At 40.3% G+C, this 20,176-nt stretch overlaps 2 protein-coding genes across 3 annotated transcripts; both read right to left on the reverse strand.

Annotated features, from left to right (window-relative positions):
* Nucleotides 1-2,567: 2,567 nt before the first annotated feature.
* chmp4ba (charged multivesicular body protein 4Ba) lies at nt 2,568-9,659 on the reverse strand. 2 transcript variants are annotated; one of them, XM_023795432.2, is made up of 5 exons: nt 9,291-9,659; nt 5,299-5,476; nt 4,713-4,827; nt 4,394-4,511; nt 2,568-3,823 (listed from the first exon to the last, which is right to left on the reverse strand). In XM_023795432.2, the coding sequence occupies exons 1-5, from the start codon at nt 9,472-9,474 to the stop codon at nt 3,762-3,764; spliced, it is 657 nt and encodes a 218-aa protein (XP_023651200.1). In that variant the 5' UTR covers nt 9,475-9,659; the 3' UTR covers nt 2,568-3,761. The 2 variants fall into 2 exon arrangements, with proteins under 2 accessions (XP_023651200.1, XP_023651199.1); XM_023795431.2 differs by having other exon boundaries at nt 2,568-3,826; nt 9,291-9,657.
* Nucleotides 9,660-14,837: 5,178 nt separating this feature from the next.
* LOC111835222 (ciliary microtubule inner protein 1) lies at nt 14,838-17,882 on the reverse strand. Its single transcript, XM_023795278.1, has 4 exons — nt 17,741-17,882; nt 17,092-17,173; nt 16,242-16,343; nt 14,838-16,038 (listed from the first exon to the last, which is right to left on the reverse strand). Exons 1-4 carry the CDS (start codon nt 17,875-17,877, stop codon nt 15,883-15,885), a joined length of 477 nt encoding a protein of 158 aa, XP_023651046.1. The 5' UTR covers nt 17,878-17,882; the 3' UTR covers nt 14,838-15,882.
* Between the last annotated feature and the right edge of the window lie 2,294 nt (nt 17,883-20,176).

Below are 20,176 nucleotides of genomic sequence, written 5' to 3' on the forward strand. Positions count from 1 at the left end.
AATGTTTTTCAATCATGTTATAGATTAGGCTAAACTGTCTGTAATCATACATACAAATCAGGTGAAAGTATAGTTGTTTTGTACAATATTACTCATGTACTGTGTCCCTGAAGTCATCTTCCACCGTATTAACATGTACTTTCTCACCTTCCAAAAACACCACAATGTCTTTGAGACCATTATCAGGAAGTGATATCCTTTTGTGCAAAGCTTCAACTATTTCAACCTTTTTTTTTTAAAAAAAAGTTCCAATCTATTGGACTATGTTACGGAGAAAATGTATTAAGTGTATTCATCAATTTTTATCATGTTTTGTTATTTCAAGAACAAAAAATACTATGACAGCATAAGGGATATGTACTCTCCAAGAAAGGTCCATTATTGTCTATCATTAACATTTTGTGATTACTATGTGTATGTCTCTAACAGGATGGAATACCTTCACGGCCTGTGTATGAGTAATGTACCCATAATTGCTATATTTTAGTCCCTGAGGTTAATCAGTATGCAGTCCTATTAGGTAAGCATATGACTATTCTGACAGAATGCTAAAACATCTAGGTGTATTTTTTTCCAACAAATATGAAGCAAAAATATTACTGGATAACAGGAAAGACTCGTGACATTTATGGATTGACGTCGAACTTCATAGCATTGTAAAGCAAAGGTGTAATGACTCACAGGACTAGATTTTTGTATGTTTTCAGGCCTGTATGGGAAATAGCCTCATATGTTGCATATGAATTGAGACCCCCCCCCCCCCCCCCCCATTTATTTATTAAATTAAACTAAAATAAATGCTGAAACACCAGAACCAACAACATGCCCTAAAACATTAACAGTTGGTAATTATATCCAAACTTGCCATATGGACATGTGTTTCAGCTTCCGTTTAATGTCTTAGAAGAGTACATGCATGTAAAGGGCGGAGGTGAGTGGCTCAGCAGGCTGTGTGGTTGTGCCCATTATCAGAACACTACCAGTTCAAGGCCCAGCCTCAGCAGAACATTCACAGGCCCTTAGCCCCCAGCTCCAGGGCTGCTGCACATTGGCTAACCCTGCACTGTGACCCTCCCACACTATGGAGGGCAGAGAGCAGCATTCCAATGGACCTATACTTATGCAAATAGGGAACAAAGCATTGTTTGTTACAGTCTGGGGGTATACCATTTAAAAGCATTTCAGAATTATCAATAATACTATTAGTAATTGACTTTTTCTTGGCAGAAATTATGGCTTTCATTCCAGGACGGCATTAGCAAGATTAATTATTTGTCCTACATGACAAGACAACTGCCATCGGTTTCCTGATGGTGAAGTTTTGCTTTTATATCAATGGCTTCGTGCTGACAAGGCTACGCCAGTCCTACGCTCATTCCTTCAGGCGGAACCTGGGCGTTAAGGGGGGTTGGTTTATTTCCAAAACCAAATATTTTTTTCAGGCCACATCCCTTTTAACATCCATCCTGTCCTACCAATCGATGCACCACCAACACCACTACAGATGCCACCCATCCTGCTTCCACAGGATCGTTCCTTTTTGAATCAACAAGGGACACAATTTGTCCAGCATTTTCTCCCTACCACCATGGCAATAAGCCCCATCATCAGCAAACCCCCCCCCCCCCCAACAGCAACCCACCCCAGATCGAATTTTGCACACTGTAAACTAGGGATGTAAGCAATTAATCGATTATCAATTAATTGTCGATAAGAAATTACTCGATTAAAATTAATTAATTGCAATTAATTGTATTTTGAACCCATAATTCCTTGCCAGTCCTCGTGGGGTGCACTTGACGCACACGCGGGAACACAAGCAAACAACAGATAAAACAACAGATAAAAGAGAAACGGTACACAGAGGATGAAGAGGGCAAAACGGAGTGCAGTATGGAGCCACTTCAAGTTGGTCAATGACGACGACGCCAAATGCACAATATGTGGAAGTATTTCGAAGTACAACAATTCCACAACTTATACGTATACAGTAGATGGAACCTATTCAGAGGGAAATTCAGCTTCTCAGAAAAATTGCCGCTTAGCAATTAATCGATCATCGATCGATAAGATGAAACAACTATTGATTAATGAATTACTCGATAATTTGCATCCCTACTGTAAAGCAGTTTGCAGTCATCAAAAGGAAGGGAAACCCTTAGTTTAGGCTGTACTCACCTTGCTAAGCGAAAGCAAACATCAAGAAAAAAAAAAAACTCTTAAAGCACACCAGTAATAATCTGTATAATTAAAGAAAAAAGTGCCAACATATTTAAATTTTAATATCCTTTGTAAAAGGTGGTAAAGATGTTAACATAGTAAAATAAATAACAAATACTGAACGGGCCAATCACATTTAAAGCTGTCCTCAATACGGAGAGAAGAAAAACAAATTGATTTGCCAGATAATCCTGTTCATACAGATGGGCCAGGCTCCATTTCCTACTGCTGTCTCACAAAGTAACATGACCCTGTTTGTATCCAAGCGACATGAGATCATTCTGCACTTCTTGTCCTGGCCAAGATGAGCACTTTGTTCCTGTCAAAGCATGATGTGAGCAGAACAGTTATTTGGCAAAAGGTTTAATTCTGGCGTACCGTAAGAACAAGGGCAGCTGGTAAGAAGGTGGCAAGTCAGAGAAACCGTAAGACAGATAAAGTTGGAGAAACACACAGCCCTGGACACAAATTCAGACTCTTGTGGAGCATGTCAATGTAAAGTGGCCATTTTTTGCTTTTACAATCAGAATATACATATTTTACATAGTTTAAGGGAAAATTATACAATTAGAAAACAAGCAGCTTTGATATCAGGATAGGCTACAAAATGTTAAAGGAAGTTAACAAAAAAAAAACCCATAGCCATAAATAACCATTATTCTGTCAGTATATTTGTGTGTGGAATATTACAATCATTTACTCTCTATATAAACATACACAAGACCCAATTGCCAATTTTTACCATGAAAACTTAAATCTTTCACTCAATCTAAACTGACAGGCAGTCAATTCCCCAAGTATTTAAAATAGCCTTTTTTTCCCTAGTGTTACATTTTTTTTTTTAATATATATATATGGGAAACATGGAGACACACAAAGAAAGAAAGCAGAGGCAGAGCCAGATAATCTCTCTCCAAAAACATAATTTTAAAACATACATGGAAAGTGGTTAACAGATAAATTTTAAGGGGTACGGTTGGATGAAAATTTACATTCCAATTCGGCCGTTGTTGGCGGATAATCCATTCGCATGTTTACACAATGTTGAACAGAAAACTGAGTCGATCCGCACAATGGAACACAGCTGCCAGATGATGCCGTCTTCAGTAATCCTTACTGGTACTGCCCTCATTACGTATCTTTGACTCTCCTACCACTATGACTCACAGACGTAGACCGTGTGAAGTAGAGTAACGACTTCAGCAGAGGAGTGTACAGCAGGGGAAGCCTCTGAGCATTATGAATGTACAGTAGTACGTAGGTCAAAGATACGGGGGAAAAAAAATGCTAAAGCAGCATTCTCCTTTAGGTGTTATCAGAGTAATGGCCTTCCTTATGATCATCGATATTTTTTTGCAACAAATAAGCTGTCACCACCCTTTACTGCTTTGGGCTGACACAGAGAGCTATGGGTTTTGGAGTATATTCTTATTTATTTAGCATTCCCTCCAAATACAAAACAAGCACATTAAACCAGAGTCCTTTCTTGCCATCCACTTGGGGTGGTGATGATAGTGATAATGACAGCGTCAGAGCTCAGACTAAATAGCCTCAGCCCAGGCCTCCAGGTCCTTCATGTCGTCTTCATCTTCCTCTTTATTTGCTGCTGAAAAGGAGGAGGCAAAAGAAACTGACATAACCAGAAGAAAGCCTGAGGGGCGACCGTTACTGCCCATGCTGTGGACCACCTCCCCCGAGACAGGAGGCCAGCTGCTGCAGAATCATGAACTGGACAATCTCATTTCACCACAGGGCGGCTTGGACATCTTTTTAATTAAAAAAAAAGACTAGAAAAGAGTTGAGAAGTCACACCATTTCATAACAGATCTATTAACCTAGAGTACACTATGATCATGACCACAGGGAAGTTTAATGGGCCGTTATAAACAGTGCACTGTTATGTCAGAACAAGTGGACCACATGTTTCCAGGCAGATGACCAGGAAAAGAGGCACTATCCTCATACCTATCTAACAGAAGTCAAGCATCTGTTGAAAACAGCTATTTTGCATGACTCGAAGTCCATATAAGAACCACACACACCAAGTCAATTGTGAGTGTCTGCAACAAACCTTACATTTGGCTTAGTTTTACACTTTTAGGGCAAATGGACAGGCTCCATTGTCTACAGCTTGACAATCCACCTGATATGTTGCCGTTACTGTGGTTCTTACATGGTCTGGCAGGTAATGTGGACGGCACATTCGGTAGAGGTACGTTCTCTCCAATTTCCAGCAGGTTTTTGTCTAATTCCTCTTGTTCCAACTCCTCCAATTCTGCCATGAGTTCATCCTGGAATTAACAACAAGAGGTTACGTACCTCACATTGCAGAGGTTTTCAATGAAATGGTTTACATACACATACAGTGCTGTGTATATATAATGTCTGCTACCAACACAAACAAAACTGACATTAATTCATATGGACATACAAAGCTCTTTAGAGCCTTATGGCAAGTAAAACGACAGAAGCTCCACCTGCAGGATGCTCACCTCATCAAACTCTTCACCAAAACCTACAGGTTTTGAAATGGCATCTGAAATTTCCTGTGCGAGTTCCTGCCCCTCTGTGATTTCCTGCATTAAGTCATCCACTTTGTCGATGTCCCTAGAAACACAGCAGAACAAGAACAGTTTCAGGGCTGGTGCTCAAGCATCCAGTTTTTTTTTTTTTTTAAGGAAGTCGTTCGCCGTTCCTCAGCAGTTTTGTTATTGCTCTGTTGTTTGAAAAGCAGCTTACAAATCCAATACCTCTGATACAGTCTAACCTATTTATAAGGCTGGATACTTAACTGATGTAATTCTGGTTAATGACCTTGCTTAATGGTAGAGGAGCCAGCCTCCAATCTTGAGTATCACAGTCCATAACCAGCACAAATGTTTATGTATGACGGTTTGAAAAGTGTGAAACATACATTCCTGATATTTGAGAGAAGCTCATTTACAGCATTTTCCTATGACCAAAAAAAATCTCGTGCACCATCCATGGCCCTTTCATTGTCGTATTATTATACTTTTACAGACAAAACGTTAAATTGAAGGAGCCACTAAAAGACAAAGAAAATACGGGGCTCATTACATGTTTTCGTGGGCTGCCTTCATGGCCTTAGCAGCAAAGCCCATGTTCTTGAGCACTTCAGTGTTGGTGTTGGCATTCTCTAGTGCCTCCCTCTGGAACTCGATGGTGGACAGCGTTCCATCGATCTGGGCCAGCTGCTTCTCGTACCGCTTCTTACGCTTCAAGGCCTGCAAGGCAGCTGCATGGCAGAAAGCAGATGAATGTTTGGGACAAATGGTAGCAGTAAGGAAACAACTGTTTGGTCCCATAACCTATTACAGTATACATTTATATTTGAATTATTCCTGCAGACACCAAACTACAGCTGACTTCCAGTTATTCAGGTGTGTAATAACCAGTTTCAGTAGACTTGAATTAGACAAATAATATAAGCATCCACAGGACATAGAAGATAGGTAAAACTAACATACAAAAAACATATTGCTAGTTAAATAAATGAAGCAAATGTAAACCCACAGGAGCCAAACCAATGCTTCTGTTCTATCGCTTTCACAAACACACAAAGCAACCCTTCTTAGTACAAGTACCTCTTGATTATTGATGAGTAAAGTAGCTAGTTGCCTGAACTCAGCCCTTCCTGGAAACATCCAAACCCTCGTCACGTCTTACAGCATTATATAAAAGGGTAGTTACGCATAATACATGGGTGTTTATAAAAATACTCCTTCCTTTACAGATACCTTCTTTGGCAGACACACAGTGCTCATCAATATCACTTGTCCTGACTATTGTGGTTATCAAGGCAAAGCAAAAATACATAATCAAATGATCTTGGAGATTAAAAATAATCCAGAAATAATTTCTGGTATTGGAGGATACCAGCCACAATAGTAGATACAGGGCTAGCGGTTCCTATCTAATCTGATGAAAATTTCTTCTACTAGGTAATACACCTGGAGTTAAGCAGGTTTGGGCCTGGCCAGTACTTGGATGGGAGACCAACAAGGAAAGCTGGGTTGCTGCTGGAGGAGGTGATGGATGGCCCATCCTGCGGTCACAGTGTGGAACCCAGTGCCGCAGTGCATTGACAGAGAAGCCCATCCTGTGGTCACAGTGTGGAACCCAGTGCCGCAGTGCATTGACAGAGAAGCCCATCCTGTGGTCACAGTGTGGAACCCAGTGCCTCAGTGCATTGACAGAGAAGCCCATCTTGCGGTCACAGTGTGGAACCCAGTGCCTCAGTGCATTGACAGAGAAGCCCATCTTGCGGTCACAGTGTGGAACCCAGTGCCTCAGTGCATTGACAGAGAAGCCCATCTTGCGGTCACAGTGTGGAACCCAGTGCCTCAGTGCATTGACAGAGAAGCCCATCTTGCGGTCACAGTGTGGAACCCAGTGCCTCAGTGCATTGACAGAGAAGCCCATCTTGCGGTCACAGTGTGGAACCCAGTGCCTCAGTGCATTGACAGAGAAGCCCATCCTGTGGTCACAGTGTGGAACCCAGTGCCTCACTGCATTGACAGAGAAGCCCATCTTGCGGTCAGTGTGGAACCCAGCGCCTTGACAGAGAAGCCCATCCTGGGGTTTGTGTGGGTCCCAGTGCAGTGATACCGTGCTGTAAACTGGCACTGTCCTTTGGATGAGATGTAAAACTGAGGTCCTGATTTTCAGAGGTCATAAAAGATTTCAGGGCATCTTTCAAAAAAGTGTGGGCAGTACCCCAATGTCCTACCTATCAATCACTAAATAAATAAGATTGCCCACTGTGGCCTTTTCAAATCCAGCCCTCTAATAATCCCCTATATTGAATCAGCGAGTTCTCTCCTGCCCCTTCACTACCTCACCTACTAGGTGGTGAGTGTATCGGTTCAGAATGGCTGCTGTCGCATCATCCAGGTGAGTGAAAAGCAATATATAAATATAACATTCATTCATTCAAGCCAGACACACATGATTTAAAAACAGATTACTTGGTATATCCAGAAATTATATATAACTGTGGAGGGGGGGTTACTCATACAGCTTCTATGATTAACTACACAATGATTAACGTGAGAAAATAAAGGAGTGTGGAGTGCAAATGTCCTGCGGGTTTTAAATAAACTGCAGGATTCAGATGTAACCATGCAACAAAACATGTCCCAAGTTCCATTTTTAGTGCCAGCGTCTTGCTGGATGGAGTCTCAGGAGGACTAACTGTAGCACGCAAAAGTAAACCAGGTACGGCCACAAACAGACTCACAGTAGTGATTAAGATGCAGGAGCCAAGTGACCGAGGGTGAATTAACCTGAACTGAGTCAAGTAGATCAAGGACAGCTTGCAATGTATTTTCTATCTAAAGAGTGAGACCAGTATGATGGTGGTTTTATAACAGTGACTGAAACTGCAGTAAAACAAATTTGAGCAATGTAACTGCAAACCAGTAGAACAGTCTAAACCGATGAAATCGTTAACTCAGGCTGGACACTGAGTTTATCCTAGGTAAAATGGATTTGTTTTCCTTAATCATATTCAAATGTTTAAAATGACATTTCATTCACACAAGATTATAAACTGTATCCTTAACCTGTCTTGACTGTGCATCAGACTATTTGTATAAAGATAAAAATAAACTTGGCAGTGACCAAAACCAAAATCTTCCTGAGTCTACAGCCCTATTTCACATTGTGGTGAAGGTTCAGACGTAGTGAATACTCGGCACAGTGTGTAAGAATACATTATATCCAGGCTGTTGCACTGCTTCCTTCTTGTTCCTACAAGGTCAGAGTGTGCATAGGATTTAAGGTCACCCATCATCAAAAATCAAATACATATAGTGCTAATTGATGAACACCAAACAGAATGACTAACGCCCTGCCATGGACTGCAATGCTGGTTTCACTTGCCTTCTATCACAATACTGCAAGAGTATCTTGTGCTGTAGTTTACTTTGTCAGGTGTCGTTTCCAGTGTATCCATTTAAAGGGGACAACTGTTCCTCAGTAACTCTATGCCAGCAACCCTGTAACCCAGTGATTCAGCTAAAATTGTGCCTACGGGTAAACAAGTTGCACCTATTTAGTGAAAGAGGAATGTGAGTGGAAACGTTTTATTGTTCTATAGGAATAACAAATGTTACATGTATAATGAATATGAGATGTGAACCACAGACAGGGTAAATCAATTTCATTGACACAATATTTCTGTTGAGGACAAAAAGCATGCAATTTTCACATGTGCTATTTAAATGCACAACAACAATGTCCCCATAACAACAATCGAATGATCTTATCGACACGCCATCACTACATGTCCGTCATAGGCCGTATTGGAGGATCTTGTAGCTACCTGTAGATCAGCCGCTTTGCGACCGCCCACAAAGAGACACATGAGACCGACAGCAACAGCCCTCTTATGGGCGTGTCACATGCAGACAAAACTTACTTCCTCATATATCTGACGTTACTGGAGACTGGCTATATTTTCCATGGCGATTTAAATCAGCGCTAACTAGTTAACAGAACACATTACTCCTTCCACCAATCCGCCGTCAGGCAAGTCGGTCGTCGTGGACACCCAAAGACAAGAAAAATCTCACTATACTTACATCGAACCTAAAAACGTCAGCCCCTTAACTTGCGAAGTTAACGCGGCTTAAGCGAGTCTTTTCCATGTAGCCGTATGAAGGGCTGGCGATTATTTTACAGCCAAACGAACAGTACCATGACTATATATATGCTTTCCAGCAGTCATCCTGCTTTTACTGGAGGCCAGACACCCATAAACACCACATCGGGTACGTTTTTAAAACGAGGTTTAAAACTGATTGCAAATACTATATTGGCCATAATCGGGTGAGAACTGCCTCGTAGCAGTATTGAGTATACTGTGGTATAGTTATACAACATACTTCTATATGTGTATATATACAAATATGAGGCTAACAGAGCAAAACACTCAACTATGAAACTCTTCCACTTTCTTCACAGATATTTAGTGAATGACCTGACTATTTCCTACCATTTCCGTATATATTATACTGTATATATACCACTACACAGCAGGGCCTCACCTCGTTTGTTTTTGGTGCCATTTTTCTTTGCAGTGAGGAGTTCCTGTTCAATTTTTTTCTCGAGGAATTCCTGTTTTTTCGTCAACATCTCCTCCGTGTCCCGGAGTTTCTGAATCGCCTCTTGCGGGGTCGGTGATTTCCCCCCTTTCCCCCCGGTGCCAAACAACTTTCCGAACAAAGACATCGTATGACTCAGTAAAAAAACAGAAAACTGCTAAATAACGACTGTAGTAATGTATTATATCTAGCAAAACCCAAATGAAAAATATTCCACTGAACTCGCAATCCCCCCGCAGTTGTTATTATTTCTGCTTCCTCTTGCTCGACAGGCCCGACAGCGTCACACGTCACTTGGGCGTGAGCCACGCCAAAGAGCACTCATCTGGGTCTTGTGATCTCCTACGTCATCAGGACGTACGGCACGCTGGAAACGTTTCGACTGCGGCCGCAACTGCGGCTGCGCACTCTTCTGGACCCGCAACAGTAAATATTTGTTCCGGGAAAGCGGTAGTGTACTGAATGTGCTAGTAGTATACATTTAGTATTAATTGTGGGAAAATGGGCTTCTTTTATTCGCAAATCGAGTTGTTTAAAAGGGGTCAGAATAATATGAAGCTCACATATTTGAACTGTTTGTATAATTAATCAATGCCAGTTTGCCAATTAAATTAAATGAAATTGTACAGACAGTGAAAGTTTCAATACATTTGTGAAATTGTTGACATTGAAGGAGATTCCATAAATAGAATTTCATCCCTTCGTTGATCAAGAGTTTTTTTTATTTTTCTGAAATATGAATAACTTGACAGAGCATTCTCTTTAGTAAAATTTCAAGGTGAATTGCATTGAAAAAATTGATAAAATATCTAATTTAAGTACTGGATGATAATAATATTCCCCCCACCTCAATGTAGTGATGTAGTCACGGCCACCAAAACTGAGACCAAGTCATTACCAAGACCTGAGTATATCAAGACTGAGTCAAGACCAAGACCAATGCAGGGCAAGACCAAGGCAAGACCAAGATGAAGGCAGGGCGAGACCGAGACAAGACCAAGGCAGGGTGAGACTGAGACAAGACTAAGAGCAAGAGAGGGCAAGACCGAGACAAGACGAAGGCAAGGTGAGAACGAAACAAGACCAAGACGAAGGCAGGGTGAGACCGAGACAAGACCAAGGCAGGATGAGACTGAATTAAGACCAAGACCAAGGCAGGGTGAGACCGAGACAAGACCAAGGCAGGGCAAGACCGAGACGCTTCGGATGAACGATGCGTTCACATTACAGTCAGATACAGGTCACTTGTAGGCTACTTATGAATGTGAACCGTCAAGATAGGCAAATCCGATCTGAGCAAAAAATTTAGCGATGTGGCTGGCAGTGTGAACGTAGCCTCAGTGTCTCATCTAATATGAAAATATAACAGGCACTACAAATATGTTATAATTGTTGAGATTAGAGTCTTCATGATGTGGGAATGCAGGGCTATAACTGCAGGACCATTCTATGGCTTAGTATTGTGAAACGAATATCTTTGGTTTTACATCCATTTGTTAACTTGTTGAAGTTATCTGATGGACAGCAATGCATGGTTTTATTTTTTTATTACTTTGTAATATCTGAATGAAATTGAAATAGAAAAGCATGCATTGTTTAGTTTATGGAAAATTGGATAAACACACACATAACAGTCGGTTTTTGGAGTCCAATGCTGAATATTTATCGCTTTCGTTTTTACGCATATATGCGCTATAGGATTGGTGAAGTGAAATTTGAGAAGCAAACTTTTAGTCGGCATTTTCGACTCAAACAATAAACCAGTGCTGTGGCACGTCATTGTGTTTACATGTACTGTAGGAGGTGTTACAATTATATTCTATTTCAACACTGACGGAGCTCGACATCAAACATACATATACAAACATAAATATTGCGAAAAAATCATGTAATCGTCTTCTTAATAAATAGACTGCTGCGTTTTGTTGTTATTTCTAGTAGAACTCCAGCCCATTCTTGAGTCTTTTTCTATCCCTTTGTTATACTGTATAGGCTTATAAAAAAATTAATTATATATTTTTTTTCTTAGAAGGGTAGTGCGTGGATCATTTCCATATAATGTGAATTATGTCAACGATTTATGGATTATTAGGGGTACATTTTCGTGGAAAATGTAAAAAATATATGGCTCGATCATTGCATACAGGATTACTCTGGAATATTTTAGCACACAACGTTGCAACTTGGACGACCGGATCGAGTAAGTTTTCTCTTTTGCAAACGATTCATGTCTGCTTTATACCTATCCGAATTAAGTTACGAGCCTGACGTTAATGGGGGCGAAAATCACAATTTAGCATTTGTCAGGTTCTAAGGGTTAATAAACAGATGAATATTAAGCCGCTGTGATAAATATTGAGGCGTTTTGATGAATGGTCTTGACTGATCTGAGTCTTCTATGTATGTCCGAGACCGATAAAAGACCACGTCAAAATCAAGTACATTCCGAGACGCAAAAAAATTGGTCTCGAGACAAAGACCGGCCTCGAGTACTACAACACTACTTCAATGAAGTATAAGACCTTTCTCGTTCAAGTTTATAATATTGTTTTTTTTTTTGTTTTTTTTAATCCTGTGTCCATGTCTCAGTAAGTAGGCTGCCCACATTCGGCTAAAACTTTCCTCAGTACTATAATTATTATTATTGCTGTACTCTCCTCAAAACTCTTTGAAAGCATGATACACCAAGCTGTGGGGAAATAACCTGAACATGCAATTTGGGAAAGTCAAGAAATCTAATCCAGATTTGGATGTTTCCTCTTTTAAGGGAGAAATGGCAAAGGGGGGAAATCACACACTAAAAAAGGGAAAATAAAACATTTGCCAAGGAATTATTGGTGGGAACAGGAAAACAAACACTGCAGGCAATAGGGACTGACACACCTCCCTCAGGGTCAGGCTTACTGGGACACAAAGAATACACTAAACATGGGAGGAATGATGAAGTAATCCAAGCGGTCACCTGACTTAGCTCCCCAGGACAGATGTTGCCCCCCGGTCTACACACCACAGCGGAGAAAATACCTGCTCCACTAATGTTAATTACGGTAATTACTTTAAAGGTCACTGATTTTTTGTGAGTCAAACTCAAGGCTGGATTTAGCCTGTCTGGTGAGCATCCTTTTTTAATTTGTCAATGTTATTGTTTGTGAAGATGTCCTTCGCTGGAGACATTTCATTTACTGATTGATTTATTTTAATGCTAGAAGAGTCATTACAGTTTCACACAGCAAAGACGAAAAAGGTTAGAAAAGTCACAGGGCCCAAATGACCTCATGTCAGAGTTGTTAAACTTGGTTCTCTGAGAAGCTGAATTTGTGGTCCAATTAACCCACTTCTGCCTTGGCATCTCTGTGACTTCCTGGTATGAAGTCGTAACAGCTGGAAATGTCAAGCATTCATAGAATTAAAACAGACAAACTAGCGTTGAGAGCAAAACTATGAAACTGGATAGCTGGATGCTTTAAAATGCGATGTTCACAGTGGGAGCAAACTCATAAACCAAATTTGCAAGATCCAGATGTCTTGCATACAAATGACTTACATGTATATTATAAAAAGCAATGTGTATATTGAATGAATGGAATAATAAAGTTTCTCATTTCTTATAGCTGCACTAGCTGTTAGTTGCTAAAAGTCTGAGCCTCTTAATGGACAACAAACAATAAGCCAGCCTTCTCAGGGAGTCAACAGTCATCCATTACGCTCATTAAAATGACATAGCAGGGACTGTCAATAGCATACACAGCCGGCCTTAATGATTAGTGGAAGAATTCTGCGACCAGCAAATTCTGATTACCTTTGTGTCTATAGCAGAGTGGTTTCATTTACAGACTTTTACTTCAGTTCCTTCCTTCAGCACAGATAATGCTGTTGTATAATGTGTATATTCCTGCAGCCTCTGACCCCTGAGCACATGGACATTTCTTTCTAGAAAACTGAACGACTGTATGAATCAGGGTTATTCAACTCGAGGTCCGAGCACTGCTGGTTTTCCAGCCTTCCTTTACCTGTCAGTCAGGTGTGAAGCCTCTGACCAATCAGAATCAGTCATTATTAAACAACTACCTGGGAGAACTGAAAACACGGCCTGGATTTGGAATCGAGGTCCAGAGTTGAAGAACCCTGGTATAAATGTTAGTTTCCAAAATGACAAACTGTGTATTAAGACTTAGTACTCAGACCCAAGCACTGCTTTAGCATGTCTGACTCTACATACATTCCAAAGCATTTAAATGACCATTAGAAGACATCATTAGAAGACAATATCACTAGGTAAGGGAATACCTTCCCTTGTGATGAGGCAGGATCCATGTGCTCTGTCTTGTTAATCATTCATATGTTACTACAACAATTCATTACAATGCTGTTGAAACTAGATACAGTTTGATATAACATGCTATTTGTAATGGTTCTCTGGCTCTGTCTACACTTTATATGTAAAAATGATATCAACAAAGGGAAACACTTTACTTCAGGGGGCACAAATAATGTAGTGCACTTTTGTTAATGATTTGTACATGAGTAGTCACTGAGTTACTAAGTTAATTGTGCCCCTCAAGTAAATTGTTACCGATGAAAAATAGTGTGTCACATTGTGGTCATATGCATGCTTTCCTTTGCCCCCCTTTAGCCCCGCCCCTCTGCCGTTTCATTGGCTGCCTGCTGGTTCCTCACCATGAGCCTGGCCATTCACATCTTCTGCATAATGCATGCACTTCTCCTCATACCAAAAATACCAAAAAAAAATCCCAACAGGTCTTAACATTTCATTTGAGTGCCTGACTGTTGAAAAACAAAAAAAAATGATTTGCTAACATACCTGTATTGCTGCATGCAGACATGTATTGCTGCATTGTTCTGCAATGCGTGTGTGGGGGCATGCATGCATATGTGCTGGTGTGTGGGGTTTGCACACCACAGGTGGGCAAGATGGCTGGCCAGTAAGGCCTGGTGATTTTCCTGCTGCATATTTAGATTGCAGAGCACATCACTAATACAGTTCCATTTATTGCATTATACCATACTCTGCTGCCAGTGCCATTTTCTTACTGAACATTACAGTATGTAGAATTGCTGAATTGCCCCTGGTGAGTATGATGGGAAGCTACTTTGTCCGCTGTGTTTCCTGGGATAGGTTGATAGTCTGAGTCCTCACCCACGCACTACCTGCTGTGCCAGTTGTAGTATGTGTTATTAAGTCCCTTCTCGGTCTTTCCATATATGCAGCCCTGGGGCCTCAAAAAGCCCCCCCACCCCCACCCCTAATCACAACCCCCATTCCCCCCCAGTTGTATGGGACCTCGAATAACCGAAATATCCCAGGAGCCTCTGACCAGTTAGTGTGCCCTGCATATACGGCCTATGAAATCTTGTCAGACACAAAATGTTGTACACATTTGTGAATAGTAATCATTGTCATCATTACTTTGCCCATTTCATTACATCTGCCTTTTCTGGCCTCTTTCATGTATAAACACACTGTCTAAATTTACATTGTAATACAATTTATCCCTGACTTTCAAATTCCATGGAGAATCAGCTACATTTGTTAATGTCATAAAAAAAAAGATAAATCAAATTCTAACTCCATTTATAAAAATCGATCTTGGTTCTTTCCTCTACCTGCTGTGCAATGACCTAATGATAAAAATAGGACATCAACCGTCACCATCTCACCGTTATCCAATCTGCCCAACAAACACAACATTCAAAAACGTTTAGACAGCTTCACTAAGCATTTTGTTTCTTTTCTGTTATAACTATTACTTTATTAAATGAAGGTTATTTGCAGGATGCAAGTGTTAAAATATATAAATACATAAAACATAACAATAAAATATCTAAAGGCAGCAGGCTGTCATGCCCTATAAGGACCATGGGCATGTCGGTTTTTATTCTGCATTCAAGTGGTGAAATAAAGTCAAAATTAAAAAAAACACACGAATTGCCCAATTGGAGTCTGTAATCCTGTCTGGGGCGTCCCCTGCCTTGTGGCGGGAAATGGATAGACAATGTTCACCTGAAGGAATTTACTTCCCACTGTCATAAAAATGAAGGAATTCACAAAGTGTAACGTGAAAATGCTGGACACACAGCCCCCAATTCACCACACGGTTGTGTGTATGTATCTGTGTATATAATGTCCATTGTGGGATGCTTGGAATACAGTCCACTGTCATCTTAATTGTCATTTCCATGCATGCTTCAGGCAAGTTTCTGATGTCCACAGCGTGTAACCCATTGTAGAATACCTACATTGCTGAATTTTTTTGTCATCTAAAAAAAAGTGTTAATTACAGCAAATATATTATAATAAAAGCATGCAGTTAATCATTTTAGGGCCACGAATTCAAGTTATTCCTGTGTCTGCACTGTAATTACAGGAACCTGAATTTAACTATAAATGTGGTAAGGAGATTATTTCTAGCTAGCCGTGGTAGGTAAAAATGGTATTTTATAAATGAGTTGCTTGTTGGGGAGGGCATGAATACTGTGGAAATGCCGCTGGAATTGGGCATATGGCCGCTGTACATTAACGGCAGGAGTCGATGGACCAGCCAAGCTCCTTGAGGAAGCTCTTCTTGCCCCGGTTCACCTGCCCAAACTGATCCAGCTGCATCTCAGGCACTGCAGAACGCCAGCCAATGAAAGCCTGCGTTGTCTGGGGAACGGGGGGAGACGGCGTCACCTGCGGGGCAAAGCAGCATCACAGCCAGGAACAGAGCTGGGCCTCAACATAAAGCACAACTAGGCTGGAGAGGGAAACATACAGAGGTCACCGGGAACAGAGCAGCCATATTAACTGTAAAATTATTTATAGAATGTACTTGTCGAGGGAAAATAAATCAGCGGCATGTAGGACCCTGAGGGCACTCTGCTGAAAGTGATAACCTTGATATATGTCTCAGGCGGGGTGGGAAGGTGTGTCCTCAAATGTTGTTGAAGCTCCAGTTTCTCCATGTCTTCTCTCACCCTGTTGCCCTCTGTTAGCACCTGAAACCGGGCAAAATATGATAAAGCCACTATATATTTCCTGGAAACTCTTCAAGGGGACAGACTTCAAAGTTTTTTTTCACCCTCTAACCCTTTCCTGCAGCACGTTTCACACTGTCACCGCACACCAGTGGCTCTGGAAGATGCTAAAGGCTTCTGAAGTTCCAAATACTTCATTTTCATAACCTTTCAGTTTTTATAAGCTTTACTGTGCTTTTTGAGGACTAATACATGTGTGTTGCTAATGCCATTTTCCATACTTAACAGGCATATTCATGCAAAGTGACATGGATATTTTTAGAGGAAGCAGGGTGAGATGGCCCCTGGAGGTTCGAGGCCATGCTTAAGGGCCCAACGGTGAAATCTCACTGTCAACCCTGGGATTTGAACTGCTGACTTACTGATCACACTAACCTGCTGCGCCATGCACTGCCCCATAACATGAGCTTTATAAACACATATCCAGTCATGATTACAGTGATGTAAACCGTATGCCGGGAAACACAGGGCATGAGAAAGAGTGATGAAGGAAATAAATTGATCCAGAGGAGACCAACATTCTCTCTCTCTCTCTCACACACACACACACACACGCGCGCGCGCGCGCGCGCACACTCAACTGGAAGCAGACACGGATGCTTGATTTTAGCGATACCGGGCAACATCATTACTCGCAGAGCTACCGCCCATAAAGGGCACCAGACCGAAAACAGCAGGACATAAAATAACAGACATTTTATCTGTTTACCTCACTGTAGGACTCTTTCAGAAAACCCCATTTACTTGGCCAAGCTTTGGCTGATTCAAGTTCAATATTAACATGAACTCTCCTGAAACAGAAAGGCGGAATAAATGCTGATATCGGTACTTCTTATTAATCGTTACTTATTTGTAAAAGAAGGTAAGAACCCAACTGTTTTGAAAACGCAAAGCATGTGATGTGTCTAAAGAAACGAGAAACAATGAATTGGGTAACTCTAACTCTGTTGCTGACTTTAAGTTTTTTACGTTTTCACAGCCTCCACGAATGTTTCTAGTGATCACATAACATTAAATATATATCTGTTAAAAACATTATCCTTTCCAATAACGAATTACATTGTCAGACTAACTGATTGCAGCTGTGACCGTAACGAAACTAAAAATCAGTTGTAGCCCTATTAAGTAGGCTATTGCTTGTTGTTCTAGTGGAAAGTATGAAACAATTTAAAAACATAGCTGTTAATACTACCCTTTCCTATATAATATTTAACTGGTATGTTCTCAGTGGATATTGAATGTTTAGTATATAGTACTTATTACAAGATGCAGTTGTAATAATTGTGCGTTCAAATTAAATGCACGCATACAGTGTAAATGTGCAGCGATATTTATGGCTTAGGAAAAGAAGCATTTACCAGATTTGATCCTGGTCTACAAAGTTGCACGGCTTGTCGCGCGTTTTCTCAGTAGCCATGTAAAGCCTGCTTGCTGTCTCTCTCTGCACCCGTGTAGGCTGGCTGGTATTTATACGGTCACCACGACAACACTGCATCGTGACAGTGTTCCTTGTTACTGTGTTACCGAGTTTGCCCGATGACTTTATTTATAAACTAGTCTACTATAATACTTAGACACTCACTCAAAGTATTGGGAATGTATACCGCTATTTTAAAAGTAAAATGTCTTAAATATAGTCTATGTATACGGAGCGCTTTAACATACTGGTGCACATGTGCGTGTGTATATATTTTGTAAAAGCATTTATATACGTTTATCTGCAATAAACAAAAAAGAATTATGATATAAATATGAAATTGCGTTTCCTTATTTTTCAAGACGTTCAACTGTTGTCTGCACAGCTAATCACTAATCTCAATTATTACTAAAAGTTTATCGTAGGCCTAAGTATCATTACAGAAATGTATAGAAACAGTATTATGTCGTTAATAATCAGCCTCCATACTCCGGATCAGTCTATACCCCCAGCCGTCAGAATCACCATCAACGTCAGCGCCGTAACAATGGCTGCCAGTACACTGCACTCCGCATGCAGACGCAGTTGCACATACTTTTCACTGAACTGAATAATCATCAGCCACTTCACGCTCACACGTCTTTCCCCGGACCCTTGTGTGTACATGCATGTATATGCTTATGTATAATTCGTGTTTTCTGGGCCGGCACTTTATTTTGTAAACGCTCTAATGCCAATATTGAGATTTTATAATTTAATGTATATTTCACATTCTGTAGCCTATATTTTATATATACAGAACACATATACATATATATACATATGTGTACATATGTGTATGTGTATATATACATACAGTACATTAGTACATGAGTACATATATATAAAATAACGACACATTTCGTTGTGCACCGTGTGCTGTGGTTTGTCAACAATGATCACAGATCACCAAATTCTGCATTCTAAAAATTCTAATTCGAAATTCTATATTTTACATGCTATCTACTCATGTGCTATTGTTTTTCTTTTTCGTTTTTCATTTTTTTTGCAGCATCGGCACGAACAAAATAAGAATTTACGTATGACAATTAACTTTATTGAATCTTGAATGTAATGTAATTTAATTGGCTTTATCAAGACCTCCATCTCAAATTCCTGGTGTGAGGTACCGTAAGTTAGAAGATGGAGACAATGACATCCCGCTAATTGTGTCATTGTAGTTGAAAGAGTTGTGCTGTAGAAAAGCCATTAATGAAAAAACAGCACTTAGCATTCAGTTACTCAATTCAGTGCTTCTCAGTGGTCGCCTCGTGTTTTTGCTGCTGCACAGTGGAAAGATTTGCAGTTTGCTATCTGATCAGCAGGGGGTGCTGACGCTCCTCTCACTGAACTGTAGCGAAATTCTATCCTCCTCTGCCCGTCCTCATGTGACACCAGAAATCAGGACTATCAGTGGATAAAAATGTTAATACGTGCTGCTCTGCCAATGCGTTTCTTGTGGCACATACAGGGAGTAACAGTATATTGTTCGTTTATTTTGTATTGTCTTGTCTGCAGTTAAGTTAGCTAAATAAATTATTCATTAATTTTCATACGGTAACAGCCATACACACGCATTTTATGTCTTGTAATATTTTGTTTGTGGTATTATCATCCATTATCTGAGTGAGTAGCCGAGGTGGCGTATTTTTTAATACTGACCGATTTGAAACATTAACGCATTTTTCTGCGAAAATACAATATTCTTTTATTAAGTTTTGACTATACTTTCCATACACCTTCATAAAAGCGTCGATGTCCTGTTCAACACCTTTCCACGTAAAAGAACTGTTTATTGTGTGTTAAATTTATTAAAAGGCTAAATAGTAAAGATTTTAAGCCATGTACGATTTATAATTATAAATAAATAGTATTTGACAAATGTGTTTTAGAAGTGGCTGTTACATAAATTTTTCATGGCAGATTTTAAGGTGAGGTTTTCGTTTTCGAAATGTACAAATCTGACTTCAGTCCTTTACAGACTTCAGAGGACCATGAATGCGGACAACCGACAAGTTGTACGATTGTGATCAGCGGCAACGTTCGTGATGATGAACTAAAGACAAAGAGGATGTTTGTGGGACCGGATAAAAAGCCGTTACGACGTGTGTAGGATACCAACGGCCATAGTGTATTATCATTATTTTTTATCAAGAGTACTGTAGGTAAAATTAAGGAACTATTTCATAATTAAAAGGAGGACGCTTGGACCATCCTGGGGTGTATGAAGGAGGCTGGCTGAATTAAACACGTTACTGCACGATTAAAGGACCATTATACTATATTTCGCAAAGTAATACTGTGGGGGTACTGGGCATCGTTACAGCTCAGTAGTAAT

Source organism: Paramormyrops kingsleyae, chromosome 8 (assembly GCF_048594095.1).
Source record: "Paramormyrops kingsleyae isolate MSU_618 chromosome 8, PKINGS_0.4, whole genome shotgun sequence".
Taxonomy (NCBI): Eukaryota; Metazoa; Chordata; class Actinopteri; order Osteoglossiformes; family Mormyridae; genus Paramormyrops; species Paramormyrops kingsleyae.